Below are 15,008 nucleotides of genomic sequence, written 5' to 3'. Positions count from 1 at the left end.
TTTCGGCAGCCCTTTACTTCCTGTAGAGATTGTACTCATATATCTAAAGAATGCGAAGACATTGTTGTGTTTATAAACCGCTAAGAGTGCAGTGGACCTATAAAAAATTAGTGTTTTGTACATTCTAGTGTTTGATCTTTTACGTTTTATCCGACATCAAGCACTATCTGAGCTACCGAAAATTCACCGAGTTTTGTGACCTGATGGAGAGATGCGAAGACAGTTTGCTTCACTGTAAAAGCACTAAACATTAACTACTAGTTCCGGTTTCTCGCTATGAAGATAACTAGTTGGGAAATTGTAAGATAAATTCTTTAGACTTGGGTTGCTGTTGCAATGATTATTTGTAGCGCTCTTCTTTTTAAGCGCCGCTTTCCGGAAAGATGTTAGACCTTCGCGTCACATAGTTTGCGTTCCCGCGAAAAATTACCGCCAGCTTTATTAGCAACCAGAAATTATTTTCTTCTTGAATTGTAATCGTCTGTCGACGTGGGGAAGGAGAAGCTAAAATTACTTTTCCTCCCCCGCAATGAGTTGTAATCCTCAATGTCACCTACAATGTAATTAAAATAACACCTCAGCCCTTCTCTTGATCTGCAAGGTGCCAAGTAGACTTTCTAAAAGTCCTTTCCAATAATTCTTCCCTGGCCTGTTGGTTTCGCCGTTGGAAAGGACTTTTCCCACTTGCAGCGCGCCAATTTTACGTAAATACACATTAAACAATAAACAAACAAGTACTGACTATACGTCATGACGTCGCGCGCGATCAACGACACAACTCGCAGAGCAAATGTATGCTGAGTTCAAAAATCTTTTTCATTTAGCTTTTGTTCTGGGATATATTTAAGGATATGAATTTTATGGAAGCAATTGAATATGGTCTATCCAACTTAATTGCAAGACTTTGAAAGAAGGACAGAGAAAAGCAGTGGAAGGCTATTTATCCGACCAATACGTGTTTGTTTTACGCACGGACGCGATCTGAGCTCTTGCGTGATCCGGATCGTTTGAGAGAATTAATTAAGTTTGGACCTTTCGAAGAAGAACAGAGCCGTTCTTGCAGTTTGTGTAATTGTTGCACTTTTAGTTGCTTTAATAAATGACCAAGTTTCTTCTCTACAAAGAAAGGGCATCGCAGCAACTTTGCCTCGGCCGTTTAACGGTGTTGAAAGCAGTCGTCGATCGATGAAGGACATTTTGGGAACAGCGCTTTTTCTCTGCCGTTCGTTGCGACTTCGATTCTCAATGTTATTTAATCAAGAGAGCTTTACAGAATTAAAGTTCTCCCGACTTATTCCGCCTTCTTTAGTTAATTCAGATTCTTGTCGCTACAAGCTAGATCTACATAAGTTTATAGCATTTGTCAGGCAGCTCTCTGTTCGATAGCTGGTTAATCTAGACTAAAATAATTCTCGATCGGTTTAAACACGGTTTTGTCTTTTCAGGAGTTATTACTCAGTGGGACAGCTTTTGCCGTTTGTCAGTTGCTGACTACATACTGCGCTGTACACAAATAAATTTATTTGAGTCAGGGAACAGTACTCGTACACTCGTAAACGTTTTGATGAAAATCATTTTCTCCTTTCGGGACAATCGCGCGCGGAGCACATGAAAAGTGAGAAATGTCAATCATGTTTTTCGCGCCAAAAATTTACGCTCTGATTCACATTCGCGCAAGTGAAATAAGTCGACCACTCGCGACTTACGTCGCTCGCGCTCACCCTCGCGACTTCGTCGCTCAAAGATTACCCTCTCGCTACTCGAGGAAGATAAATAAGTCAAGGATTAAGAATAGGTCGACTTGTGTTAAGTCTAGGTGCCAAGCAACGACGTCAAGTTACTTATGCAAATGAGCTACGGGCGCATTCAATGCGCCCGTAGCTTATCTTTTACCAGGAACTTATTCTATTATTAAGTGAAGGTGAACGAAATACCCCGTATCCTTCACGTGCACAGTAAAAGCCAAATATTTTTCTCCCCGATAATCCATTTTTAGTGATTACTGCAGGTAAATGCCTACATGCTAAACTAGGAAGCATTTCGTCTTGTTATGCTTCTGGGGTGGCTAAATTAGCGGGAAGCAAACAAAATGTTTTGCTGCCCCGGCGCCTAAACGTGGACACATTGTCTCGGAAAACAAAGGGTCACGTATGCCCATTATATTAAACTGACTCCCGAAGAAGTCTGGGAAAGAATTTTTGCACATTTTCGTCGGTTTGCTTTTGTAATACTTTTGTGATACGATATTTCTCTGACATCTGCACATCATTTTGACTATAATCCACTTCCCTTTTGTCCCTGTTCATGAAATCTTCATGAGCTACATCCCACGAACAGGCTCTGTTTTCATACAAGGTAATGAGTAACTCTATCTCCTCGTCCTTCCAATTCCTTTCCTTTTTTTCCCTTTCCCTTTTCCATGACCTGCTTGTGGCTCTTCTTCTTCTACTTCGCCGTCAGCTTTTGTTCCGACGCGCACCATTTCTGGGAAACAGTTTTTAATGAGGAGCACTGGTGGCGAAATTGCGAAACATATCTTTCGAAAGCAAAATTTGTGTCCGGGATACAAAAATGTTTTCAACTGAGGCAAAAACTTTTAGGTGTCTCTGAGCAGCAAAATTTGTTTCCGCAACATATGTTTCCCGCACGATTAAGCCTAGAAACATTTGCCTCCGCTACAATGTCTCCGCAACAATTTTTCCTGGTTTAGCGAGGTCTTAACACAAAAAATACCGAGATGATATCGTAAGTACCGCTCATACATTGCAGTACGCTGTCTGTGGATTCGTGGCCTCCCATTATTGTCTTTCAATCTTTATCACATCGTTTCCGTTGTTCATGCTGGTAAAATTTATCGAAAGGCAACTTCATTTAACACGTGACCCGTGCATGATCAATGGAAAAGTTCGCAGATGAATTCAGCCCGTCAGTGAATCGTCTCGTTCCACTTTTTTGTCTGTCATGTGCAAACGATAGGATCTTTGGAACTCAGCATTCTTTTCAGTATGCTTCTTCTCCTCTATGTGATTTTACAGCCAAAGAATGTTTGAAGTAGGAGAGGTAGAATTATAAACGTACTGTTGACATGTCGAGCCGAGAATGATCGAAACAAGCCAGCGAACTTCGATCTCGCCTAGAAGCCCTTGCACAGCATGGCGTATCTTCTAATGTGCCGCGAGATGTTTGAGACTGATTGTGGTTTTGCTATCCAGATTTTACACTGCTGCCAGATATTGGAAACACTTTGAGAGATTTAGATCAATAAATCAAGGAGTTTTGTTCCGTAGTCTTAGGATTTGGTCGTATGTATGCAAACCTAGCTGGAAGCTCTTCAAGAATTCGATCTTAATACCACGTGACTGCACATGTTGATAGCAGGACGCCCGAGGTTAGCGCGTGTGGTTGAACAGTCAAAAAGTGCGTCAAAAGATAAAACAAATACACGATTTGCACCCCGTTAGCGACAAGTGAATGTCATCGACCTCCCAGACCACAGTGTCTAGGTGTTGTCAAAACGTATTTTTCTGAATTACGACTGCATGAACGCATGATAAGAGTCGAATCTTGAGGATTTCCACCATAAAACATGCTGCGTAATGGTTTCTTTCTCGTTGCCCTGACGTTGGGCTATGTTGGATGCATCTGGAGCTGGGATCTTATGTTAAGTAAGTATTATTTTTCCATGTGAGGTTATCATTTCAACACATTCTTTAAACCTCGAGAATTTGCGCTGTGGCGCAGAAACTGATTAGCCCCAACATTCAGAATAGCAATTTGGAACTTTTAAAACAAGGAGCGATTGCTTTGTAAACCTGTGTGATGTGTGATTTTGGCGAAAACGTAGTTCATGTGATGTGAATTTGGCGGCCGGTTTCAATAAGGAACTCTATTTCTCAGCATGATGTAAGTCTAAAATGTCTGTTCATTAAGCTCGATCTCCTTTGAATGAAACCGTCCAGCAATTTATGCACTCGTGACTTGATTTTGCGAGATTTTTGACCCGGGGATGGGTACTCTCGATCTCAGTAAAATCGGGTGGGAATGTGCAGCCCACTTCCCAAAACCCCTACCCCCTAAGGCCAAAATCTGTGATTTTCCTACCTATTTATGACTAGACCAAAAATTTGATGCCCTTTTTAAGACCTGACCCTTAAATCAATATCCTGTTTCAGACCTGTCTTAAAATTAGTTTTCTAATTCAGACCGATGTTAAAGGCATAATGAAGGGCTCTCGTTGATGGTTTTATCGATAATGCTGAAAAAGTAGCTTCTTCTAAAAAGCATACCGAATTCAAGACTACATTGCGGAGTGCAAAAACCATACCCTATTTGAGACCAAAATGGCCAAAATCAATACCCTATTTATGACCACTAGTCATAAAAATGGTCATAAAAATGGTCATAAAACGTTTGAAACGTTTGAGACGTTTCGAAAACCATACCCTTTGGGGCCGCACATACCTATATAGTCCATATAACGGAGTATCCCCCCGGTTTTTTATTTCTTCTCCTTACCAATCATCGGAAATTTCTCTGAATTTGAGCTCTCGACCAAGCATCTACCGGTAAATCAGGACAATATACTTCTAGTTGCAACTTTTAGTATGAGCTTTTTGTTTATTACTATAATAAGAAATACGATTTCGGTTACTCTGTACAACAGATGAAATGGTTATGTTACGGACGTTTTAGCAGTCTAGATATTTATTGTGCTAGCACCGGCCGGTATGACTGATGCGTACATGGAAATGAATTCTCATTGTTTGATAGACATTGGCAGAAGATCAATGTTTCTTTTCTCAGAGGAAGTCAGTTATGACAAAAATAAACCCGATCCGAAGCCGCCAAAGGCTATCGTCAAAATATCTTGGTGCAGTTGTGTCAGGTACCGTTATTCCTGAACCAGAACTAAACATTACTTATTTACGTCTTTTACGCCACCGAAAATGTCCATATTTAAAATAATGTTTCAAAGTTTCAGGTCGATTATAACCGAAAATCGTTTTTCTAATGTCCGTGTAGAAAAGTTCGGGATTCCTGTTATTAGATAAATACTGTGTAATTACACTCGGTGAATCTGATAACTCCAGTGTACTGACTTCATTAGAGTTTCTTTAGTTTATTGTTCCTCGTTACCAAATTTAAGGGTCTACAAAAATCCGTATGTAGTGCGCAAGTTTTTAGCAGGTTTCACTTGGGGTAATGCACGCGGATTGTCTCTTTCTTATTTTCTTTGTATCCAGTAATGGGAGAAATTAATAAACGTAGGATTCCATAACGTCTCGGAAAGTCAGTTTCGCTAAAACAAGGTGGATATGAAAAAGGGTAGAAGTCAGTGTTACTCGAGAGTTCTCCAGTCCGCTAAGTAAAAAGCCAATAGCTTCAATCTGTAAATGACTAAGAAAATTACTTTACTGTGATTGGCTGAGAGCAGGCCAATTTAGCGTCAATTTTTGATTTGCAGTACAAATTAACAAGCGCGCGTTGGTAAAATTTCGGAGACAATTTTATACGTCACTCGTGGTGTAAATCTCGCATTCATACGATTACCTATACTAACTGAATTTTTACGCGCTATCAGATTATATTGATATGATGGTCACTAAGTAGTTTGATGACCTCTCTACACAAATAGAACATTATCTGACAAAAATCTCTTTTCCATATGTCGAGCAATCTCTTGAAGCGATGGAAACAAGATATAAATTGCTGATAATAGTTATAGAGGGGTATTGAAAGCGAGATAAGCTTTCAGTCCCCCGAAAAATTTATGGCAGGCTTATTATATCATTCAGTCTCAGCAGTCTCTGTACATTGTTCGGGGGATGATTTCAAGGTTCAGCGCGTGCGCTGTTTTTTGCATTAGCCCATTCTATTCAATGTTTACGAAGCAATCGAAAGCCGAGCTTATGGGTCTTGCGGGAAATTTGTCTTTAGGAAAGGCGATTAAAGATTGTGACGAAAATTCAATTGACCAGGGTAAAGATTAAGGTAAAGATTGTGCGTTCAAGATTTCTATTTACGCGTGGGAGTTGACGAGGGCTCTGCTTCGTTGACGAGCGCTTAACCCGAGCCACCTATCACGTATAGAATTAAGACAAGAATTGACGTAGAGAAGTATAATTAAAAATATATATATTGAGTCACTTGTCACCTAGTTCTACACAAACTGCCAACTTCTCTCAAACTACTTAACAATTAGACTAATATGAGCTCGAGATTTCTATCAGGCATAGAAATCGAGATCAAGTAATCTAATTGCTTTAAATTAGTATAGATCTACTTGTCGTTCAAAACGTTGTCTAAATCCACTTCACAGGTACTTCGAAAACGTAAAGAAACAGCTGTCATTTTGTTGACAACCGCACACTGCTTGGCTACTCGCTATCTATCACAGAATAGATAGTGAGTAGCGTAGCCAATAAGAGAACGGCATTCGTGATAGAACGCTAGTAGATTTATACTAAGAGCGAATAGTCAGCTTGGGGCAGCCCAGTTGACTAGTATTTTCCATCGCCGTTAACATCCCCCCTCTCTCGTCGGCCCTAGCATTTCTGTCAGATTCCCTGACAAGATGGAGAGAGGCATCGTGAAATAAACGATTAATTTAGTTGTTGTTGATGCTTTTGCCTCGAGGCTTTTTGGCGTTTTTCTTCTTCTGTAAGGTGGTCTGACTTGCATGGAGATTAAAGTCTCTTTTGCTGACCATCCTTATGCAACCTCTCCGTAATTTTTTTTCTTGTATAGTATTTTATGTAGTTTTTGTATTACTTTGGACCATTAACTTGTTATAAATAAATTAAAAAATAATAAAGCGTCTTACCCAACAGAAAGAAAAACAAACCGGATAGGGCTCGAATCAGGCTCCAGAAGAATAATAATGTATGTTCTGTGTGCAATGTAACTCGCGCTATATTATTAAGAAAAATAATAATAAAAATAAATGATTGATTACAACAGGCGTCTTTAATTTCTTTGTCATTGTTTTCTTTTTTTTTTTTTTGTAGTGTACTTCGACAGAGATATGGACTTGGTTATCAACACTTCCTCATGTAAAATGACTTGGGCTTCTGACTACGAATACCTAGGCACTGTTGAGGACCGAATATTCAACGTAACCAGAGACGAAGGCAAAGAAATGACGGAGCATTTCGAAGTCTGCAAAATCGAATTTACTTCGTCGATATTTATTGGGCCAAGAGTGCGCGTAAAATTCAGTGGACATCTAGCACTTTCTTTAATCAGCACACATGGAAATATCGAAATCAATTCGCCGTTAAACATCAGCGGGTTTGAACTGTCGGTAAGCTCAAGTGTTGGAGGTTACGTGAAGACTCCAGGCGATGGCCCAGATGCAGGTAGGGCTAATATGAAACTTTCTTTAACAATTACTGTCAGAAAACACGAGTCGAATTTGCGAACTCAAGCTAAAAGAAGTACAGTTCTATCAAGTTTTATAGTTCACCACTAAATTCAACATGATTTTTGAACTGGCGCGCGGAAGAAAACTTAGTGGTGAACAATAAAGGCAACAGAGTGTTTATGTCTCGGAACTATCGGTCTGATAGTTGCCCCTTGGAAATTTGGTGTTCTTAAAACTAACATATCTTTTTTAAGAACATCAAATTTCCGCGGGCAACTATCAGCTGTTAGTTCCTCGACAGAGACACTCTATTATTTAAATAGAAATACGTTTTCCTACCAATAAGCGTGCGTATTTTCGTCCTGCTAATTTCCAAAATGCGGTAACGCCGTTTCAAAATTGTGTTTAGTTTTATTTAGAAAATGGTCCAAAGAAAACACGCACGCGACAATTAACCTAGTCTAAAATTAACCTTGCTACTTGTCATTAGTTTCCTCCTGTTTATCCAGCAACTCTATAATATGATACAAAACTAACACAAGACATTGCTTCACCCAGAATGATCAAGAAAGCCTCTAATCTAACCTATTTTCGATGTAAGCCTCCTGGTGACAACGTGTTTGTTGCTCGGTATATGTAAATCTGCAGATTAAAGAGCGGGAAGTAATGATTGTTTCGTTTCACATTCAGGCCCTGCAAATGTCTCAAACTGTAGCTCACCTGACTTGTACGGACATGATTTTGACGCGCTCTTAGGAGGAAGTGTATGCTCAGTTTGTAAGTAGCAAAAAAAGTCTTATTTGCTGTTTTCACAGAACTTAAACAAGCAGTATTTTCTAGAAAACGCATTAAGCTCGAAGAGAAATGACTGTGAAGTCGACTGCTCCTGAGCTGTTCTTTTGATTAATCCTGTGCATTCCCCCGCGGCCGGGGGGAAGGGGGGGGGGAGGGGGAGGTCCCCAAAGTCTCCAAGAGTTTTTGCCGGGGTGTCGGACCCGAATCTTGAAACCTATACCCTATTTAAGACCAACACTAGTGATTTTCCATACCCCATTTCAGACCTGAGTGAAAAATCGGTACTCATTTTAAACCTCCAAAACTAGTACACGGATCCAATATAAAACTGCAGCTAACCTTTAATGGCCTCCATTTGCGTGAACAGTTGTGAAGGGCTGCAAATTTGCCAATGTTGATGCCGAAAAGAATAGTCCCTTGTAAACAAAATACCTAATGGCAAGGCAGAGTGACAAAGATAACCTATTTCAGACCGAAATGGTCAAAATCTACGCCCTTCTTCACACCAAAACCCCTCAAAAGCCATACTTTTTGATGCCGCACATGCCTATAAAACCCATATAAGGGACTATCCCCCCCGGAATGCATCTTCAAGGCTGATTTCCACATGATCATTATCGGCGATGCAAAAACGATTCGCGATCGTAGCGATCTTATGGAAACCACTCTCCAGCGATTGCAACGATCGTAAAATAATTAAATGATAACCTTTAGTTACCCTCGGCAGCGTTTATAGTGAGGCCGAGCAAACAACTAAACCAAATAATTCAAATTGAACACAGCATTGTTAAGAATCCCCACTGGCCAGAGGCAAACCAGTTGGCTATTTACAAGCGTGACCGAGGGGCTACCGAAAAACAACTCCAGGTAGTGGTCAGAGCGGAACTTGAACCTGGGACCGCTAGAAGGCGAGTTCGACGCGCTGATCACTCGGCCACGCTGCCTCCTCCAGCGATCGTTAGTTCTACCGATCTCAGCGATCCTAACGACCATATTGAAACTGGTAGTCGTAGGGATCGCTCAGAACTTTTGATGTAGCGATCGCAGTGATCTCATGGAAACTGACCAGCCTTTAGTCCCCTTTCAATATTATCTCATATTTTTACACACTAAGTACGCAAACAACGGAACTAACCAAACGTTTTGTCCTCAAATGCAGCGTATGGGAACCATCAAATAACGGCGGTTGGAGGCGGGGCCTTGGAGTTGAGAGCAAGGAATGGAGCGATTGTCATAGGTAGAAATATAACGATTATAATTATTTTCTTCAAGTTCGCTCCTGTCTGGATGGTCTTATCATTCGCTTTACAAGTTACTTCTTATAACAAGCCTCCTGATCTGAGAAAGATGTAAGTTCTGTTGATACCACACATCGCGGGAGAAAGGAAAATCTAAGTAGCCGACAGGAGTCAAACCTATGACTTACAGTGCATCAGTAAGAGCTCCTGAGCAACAGGCGAGCTAGGTCATGTGCCCTGTATGGTGAAGGGAACTTCAAGGAGAAAAGCTAGCTGTGTGGAGATGAAGAAAGAGAAAACGACAATTTTTATACCCGGTACAATGGAATGAGAACGATTTGGTCAATTCTGCTAGCCCTGATTGTTATTTTTCAGTTTTCACTGCCTATGGTTTTCAAAGTTTATGCTTAAGGCTCGCATGCCGTTAATCACACTTAATAAGATAACTGTTTTTTAGTTATAACTACAAGTGTTTCACTTCTGAAGCCTGTGGTTGCTGTAAACTGTTTTATTTCTTCTAATTCAAACTTCCTCTTCGCGCAAATATTGATACTGACAGTAACATATGTCTTCGCTGGAAACGTTCTTTCTGGTTGAGCACTGAGTATTCTTGTTCGCGTATCCAGCGGCCATCTTTGAGTCGCAAAACTAGAGACAAGCGAAGAAAAGAAAAGGTTATTTTTCTTGCTTATGATTCAGTCACACTGCCTCTCCCCAGGACACGTTTTTATTCACTGAGTTCAGATGGTAATCATCGGATCAAACTGCGCTTGCTCGCAATCGTGCGAGCGAGGGAGGGAGCGAGTGTTTGTAATTACTCCCACGCTACTTAAAATCTGAGACTCTGTGCCAACCTGAGACAAAAAAGCACACAGAAGCTGGTTTTGAACCAAGAACTAATTATAATAGTACATTGTTCATGCTTTATATTTTCGTTCTAGCTTCTACCATCTCAGCGGATGGGTATTCCTCAGACACTGCCAGGGTTGGCGCCATGGGAGGCACTATCCGGTTAGACGCTAACAAGGTGTGTTATTCATTGCCATATGTGAAGGAACCACTTAACTGGTGAAACGGACTAGGCTTGTGATTGATCAAGGCTGGTCGGTGTTTCTCTGTACTAATGCTATACTTGACAATTAAGCGGAAGTATTATGAGACGTCCTGTTAAGCAAAACCAAACTGTTTACATACATAATAGTGAAAATCTTTTCATAAAAGATTAACTGCTTGTAAATTACCGTCACGTTGTTTAAATTGCTTAGTATGCAACTCAACTTCATAGAACCGTTTCATTAATTGTGACTAAGTTGTATTCCTTTGAATTAGTCTTAATAACCTCGTTTGAGAGTAAGAATTTTTTCGAATTATCAACTTTAAAACGAGGTTAGCAAGGCTAATCTATTAAGAATTTACAATCGGCAGCCATTTATGAAAAGATTTACATGAATAGATTTACATTTATTAGATTTACATAAGAATTTTTATTCAGAATGCTTTTTGCTAATCTGAATGGTTGTAACAGTTTGATATTATTGTTGTTGTTCTTAGAAAAAATCTTTCCTTATCAGGTCATTTTGCAAAGAAAGGGCCTTTTGACAGCTCGAGGATGGCAGGCCGGTGGTGGTGTGATCCAGATATGGAGTGACGAGGACATGGAAGGAATCTGTGACTCAAAATTTGACGTAACTGGTAACACACTTGGTCTTGTCAACATCCTTGGTGAGTATTGAGAAGCCTTTGGCCATGGTGTAAATACATCACCTATTTACTGAGGTTGACGCTGAGGCAAGACCCAGAAGACTCATAACACTTAGGCTCGATTACTAGCCGCTGTTCGGGGAAAGGAGCCTGCGCTGGTCCCCCGAAGGAGGATCTTCGGGACCGGACCCGAGAAAGCGGCGGAAATCGAGCCCACATAACACTATACTAACCGTGACTCTAGGCGACCTTTGTTACCATTTCAAGTTCAAGTATAAGTTCTCTACGAGCAAATAATCACCGAGTGGAAGCGAACTCGAGAGGTGCCATCGCTCTAACAAATGGAACAAAACGTCTAGTTCGATCTTTCAAAATAATCTAGTTTTCTTCTATCGGGCAAATGATCAATTGAATTTATTCCTCCAAGATCTGATGCAAAGAAATCAGTTCAGTTTTCAAACACGTAGACTACTCAAACGAAATTCTTCTCTTTTATTTCTTTCTGTTGCTTTAGTTCAGTATCTCTCGCCTATGGCCCGTGTTCCCACAACATTTCTCGTTCTCCCAAAACGCGAAATATTGTTCCATTTCTTATTTGTTCATTCCTTTCAGTTTCCACCGCGAACACGTTTCAAGTGCAGTATATTCAGCAAGGAATCTTAGAGATCGATACGACCAATGCCAGATGGATGCACAAGTTGTCTTCAAATACGTCCATGTTATATTCGTATTACGGTAAAATAGAATCAAGGGAGATACCAGCTCTCAACATTCAATATAAAGTCGCGAAATTTGAGTTCCAGACACCGATTCTCATCAACGGCTCTGCAGAGGTTAAGTTGTCGGGTTCACACTCGCTATCTGTGTCCAGCGATGAGGGTATCTACATCGGTGTGGATGTTGTAGTGGGAAAACCAAAAGTGAACGAGGACAAATCTGTCGGTGGATATTGCGTCCGGGGTTCACGTGCTCCAGGTAATACGCTTTACTTATGAACTGTAACAATAACTAGAACTTCACCAACAATCTGCGACCTCAGGTCTGTTAAGTTAGGGCCAACTAGTATTAAACTCCTTGCAGTCTTGTTTTTCTCTCTTAACCATAGCAGGGATTAGGAGGCCGAACGTTTCAGACTAGAAGCGACTGGGACGAGACTTGAGCGCAGCACTTGTCTCGCCCCCACTCCTATCCGTCCTTTGCGTTCGTGTCAGGGGCGTAGCTAGGGGGGGGGGGGGTCCTGGGGTGGCCGTAACCCCCCCCCCCCTTTTGTAGGCCTTTTTTAAGCAAACAACCTACAGCAGGTGGCAAAAACGACATGACAATCTGGTGAGTAGCCTCACTTTGACACAGTGTGACCCTCCCTTTACAAAATCCTGGCTACGCCCCTGCGTGTTAACACTCTTCTAATCCTAAGAGAAAAGACCGGTTTCCAGCAATCTTCGCTGAGTATCTTTATCTTTTTTTTCTCATAATACAATATCAAAGGACATCAAATTTTGCAGTCGTTATAAAACAGCCATAAGATAAGTGGTGAGTGGGCACTTGGGACAGAACTGTTAAGGCTTCCAGATCCGCGACCTTGGTGCACGGACAATGAATGAAAGGCACTGATAGATGATAATATATTGACGCAACAATCTCGATAGTTCTGATTTCCATGATGATTTGTATTAGTTCCCGGGGCACACTTTCAATTTACTTTTGTAACTCATGGTAGCTAACCTAACCTTAGCCAAAATGCTGAGAATGCTGAGACCACCTATTAAGAATTTCTTTGCGCAACTGACAAGGAGTTCGCCTTTGAGGAAACAATATCGGCACATATTTTTTCTTTGCTCTCAAAACTTTGTAGGCCTAAAGCTACAGGACTAGATAACATTTCAGCTAAATTGTTAAGGGAGTGCCCTGATTTAATTGCAGAGTCTCTCACTTATATATTTACTCAATCCCTGTTAACTGGTATTTTTCCTGATGAGTGGAAGTCTGCTAGGGTTACCCCATTGTATATGAATCGATTTTCTTTTTCATCCCGTCCTTAGTGAAATATTCTAAATGTGCTGCTTGAATTTTGTTTCTCAGAAGGACTTGGGCCCGGAAGAGGACGGACTGGTACCAATGCTGGCGCTGGGCATGGTGGGAAGGGTGGCTTATTGTTTGAGGATGGTAATGGAACAATTTATGGCAGAACGTACGGAATACGTCATGATATAGAACTTATTGGTGGAAGTACAGGTAAATATGCAGTTTTATGAAACGGTCAGCACTTTTGCTTACAGTTCACCTAGGGTTGGATATGAGAGGTTCAAGGCCAGGGCTTGATATTTGAAAGAGCGCTTCATCACAATTTACAAACAACACATCTCGAAAAGATTGGCCAATCTTCTTGAGTTTGTCATGCGCAATCCTTCGTGATTTTCTCAGTTGTGACAATTCTTGTTTATTTTCCGTTTAACATTGCTTCTTTGACATTAATCTACCATGAACACTGTATTATTCTGAAGATTCTTTGAATTAAAAAAAAAAATTTTGTACAACGGAAAAAAAAAAACTCTGGATGTGACATAACTTCGTCGACTAAAAGCTAGATCTTTTGCGGGTTGTGTCACTGATGAAGCCCCTCAATGGAATGGTCATAGCCTGTTAGTCTTGAGTATGCGGTACAGAAGCTTAGGAAGAGATTCAAATTATTTCAGTAATGTTTAGGGCTGAGGACAAGCACGGTTCTCGTGGGCTTCTCTTTGCTAATTTTTATTTTGTTAACCACAGGAACAGCGAATTGCTCGTCAAATGATTGTAAGTGTCAACAACAAGCAAGCAAGCAAACACATAAACAAACAAACGAGCAAATAAGGAAACAAACTCTATTTTCGTAGTCACCTTGTTTTAAAATCCTCAGAATCTTCCCAGTTTTATGTAGTTTGCATATAAGGTTTTCACAATAACAACTCATCGTCTAACTAACATTTTACTATTAACAGTGAAAACTGGATGGTAGGCAGAACTAAGGTTACAATGAGAAATTCGAAACGCTTTGTGTTTGAGCCGTAACTGTCTTGATTGAAAAAAACTAGCTGGTACCACGTTTGCGGGTTTAGATTCTTGGTAGAAGAGCAGCTATCTGCGGTCCATATGCGGATTTCGACTAGAACAAATTTCTCAAGACTGTCATCTTGTTTTCGGGAATTTCGAAATTAAGGTTGAAGAAAACTCGAATTTGACCATGAAAAATACTGCGTTATTAGCTTATTCGCATTCACTCTTACCTCAACTTCTTGCGCAGACATATAACCCACGCTTGCGCGCGCAAGTCAAGCATATTCCTTGACACTCGAGTTTGCTCGCAATCTTTGTTTTTCTGTTTATTTGCTGCCGTCTTTTTTAGGTACCGTAAAGAACTCACCAGAGTTTGTGGTGGCGTGGGGTGGAGGAGCTATTGAAATTCACACAAAGAAGAACTTAACGATCAGTAAGTATTTGACATGACTCTAGTCTCATTTAATACCGTTTAATGAGCGGTCACGCTACACCTCCAACAAGAACAATAACAATTATAGCACTTGAAGAATTTTGACGTTGACAGTGACTGAAGAACCAACGTCACTTTTTGAAAAGATTGAGGATGGTAAAGGGGCGCGCGGAGAGGGGGGGGGGGGGGGGGTAAGGGGAGAAGGGGAATGGGTAGAGAGAGTGGGCAACAGTCCCAGTGTGTTGTCTGGCCTGTTCACATGATTGTGTTTACAGATTCGGTGTGTACATGTAGTAATAGATCATGAAAGGACTGTAAGTGGCTGCCATAGGCGCCTTTACTAGCTGACTTCCAATTTCACCACTGAGGTGACTTGAGAACGTAGTTGTACTTATACAAACGGAAAACGTGCGAAACACATGCATTACCCTCACCAATGCCATAA

The 15,008-nt window shown here is 40.8% G+C and overlaps 1 protein-coding gene across 3 annotated transcripts in view; it reads left to right on the top strand.

The window, feature by feature from the left end:
* The window catches only part of LOC145465471 (uncharacterized), a 65,108-nt gene that overhangs the window by 21,339 nt on the left and 28,761 nt on the right, over nucleotides 1-15,008 (top strand). For 2 of the 3 annotated variants that reach the window (XM_081449252.1, XM_081449254.1), the window contains exons 8-16: nucleotides 7,008-7,358; nucleotides 8,054-8,140; nucleotides 9,318-9,395; nucleotides 10,338-10,423; nucleotides 10,968-11,118; nucleotides 11,710-12,072; nucleotides 13,177-13,329; nucleotides 13,864-13,890; nucleotides 14,480-14,563. In XM_081449252.1, coding sequence (XP_081305378.1) covers nucleotides 7,008-7,358; nucleotides 8,054-8,140; nucleotides 9,318-9,395; nucleotides 10,338-10,423; nucleotides 10,968-11,118; nucleotides 11,710-12,072; nucleotides 13,177-13,329; nucleotides 13,864-13,890; nucleotides 14,480-14,563 — 1,380 coding nt within the window. The remainder of the gene's footprint in view (nucleotides 1-7,007; nucleotides 7,359-8,053; nucleotides 8,141-9,317; nucleotides 9,396-10,337; nucleotides 10,424-10,967; nucleotides 11,119-11,709; nucleotides 12,073-13,176; nucleotides 13,330-13,863; nucleotides 13,891-14,479; nucleotides 14,564-15,008) is intronic. The other variant, XM_081449253.1, reaches the window with a different exon arrangement.

Source organism: Orbicella franksi, chromosome 13 (assembly GCF_964199315.1).
Source record: "Orbicella franksi chromosome 13, jaOrbFran1.1, whole genome shotgun sequence".
NCBI lineage: Eukaryota > Metazoa > Cnidaria > Anthozoa > Scleractinia > Merulinidae > Orbicella > Orbicella franksi.
The sequence above is the reverse complement of the archived record's forward strand: the minus strand, read 5'-3'. Positions and strand labels throughout refer to the sequence as shown.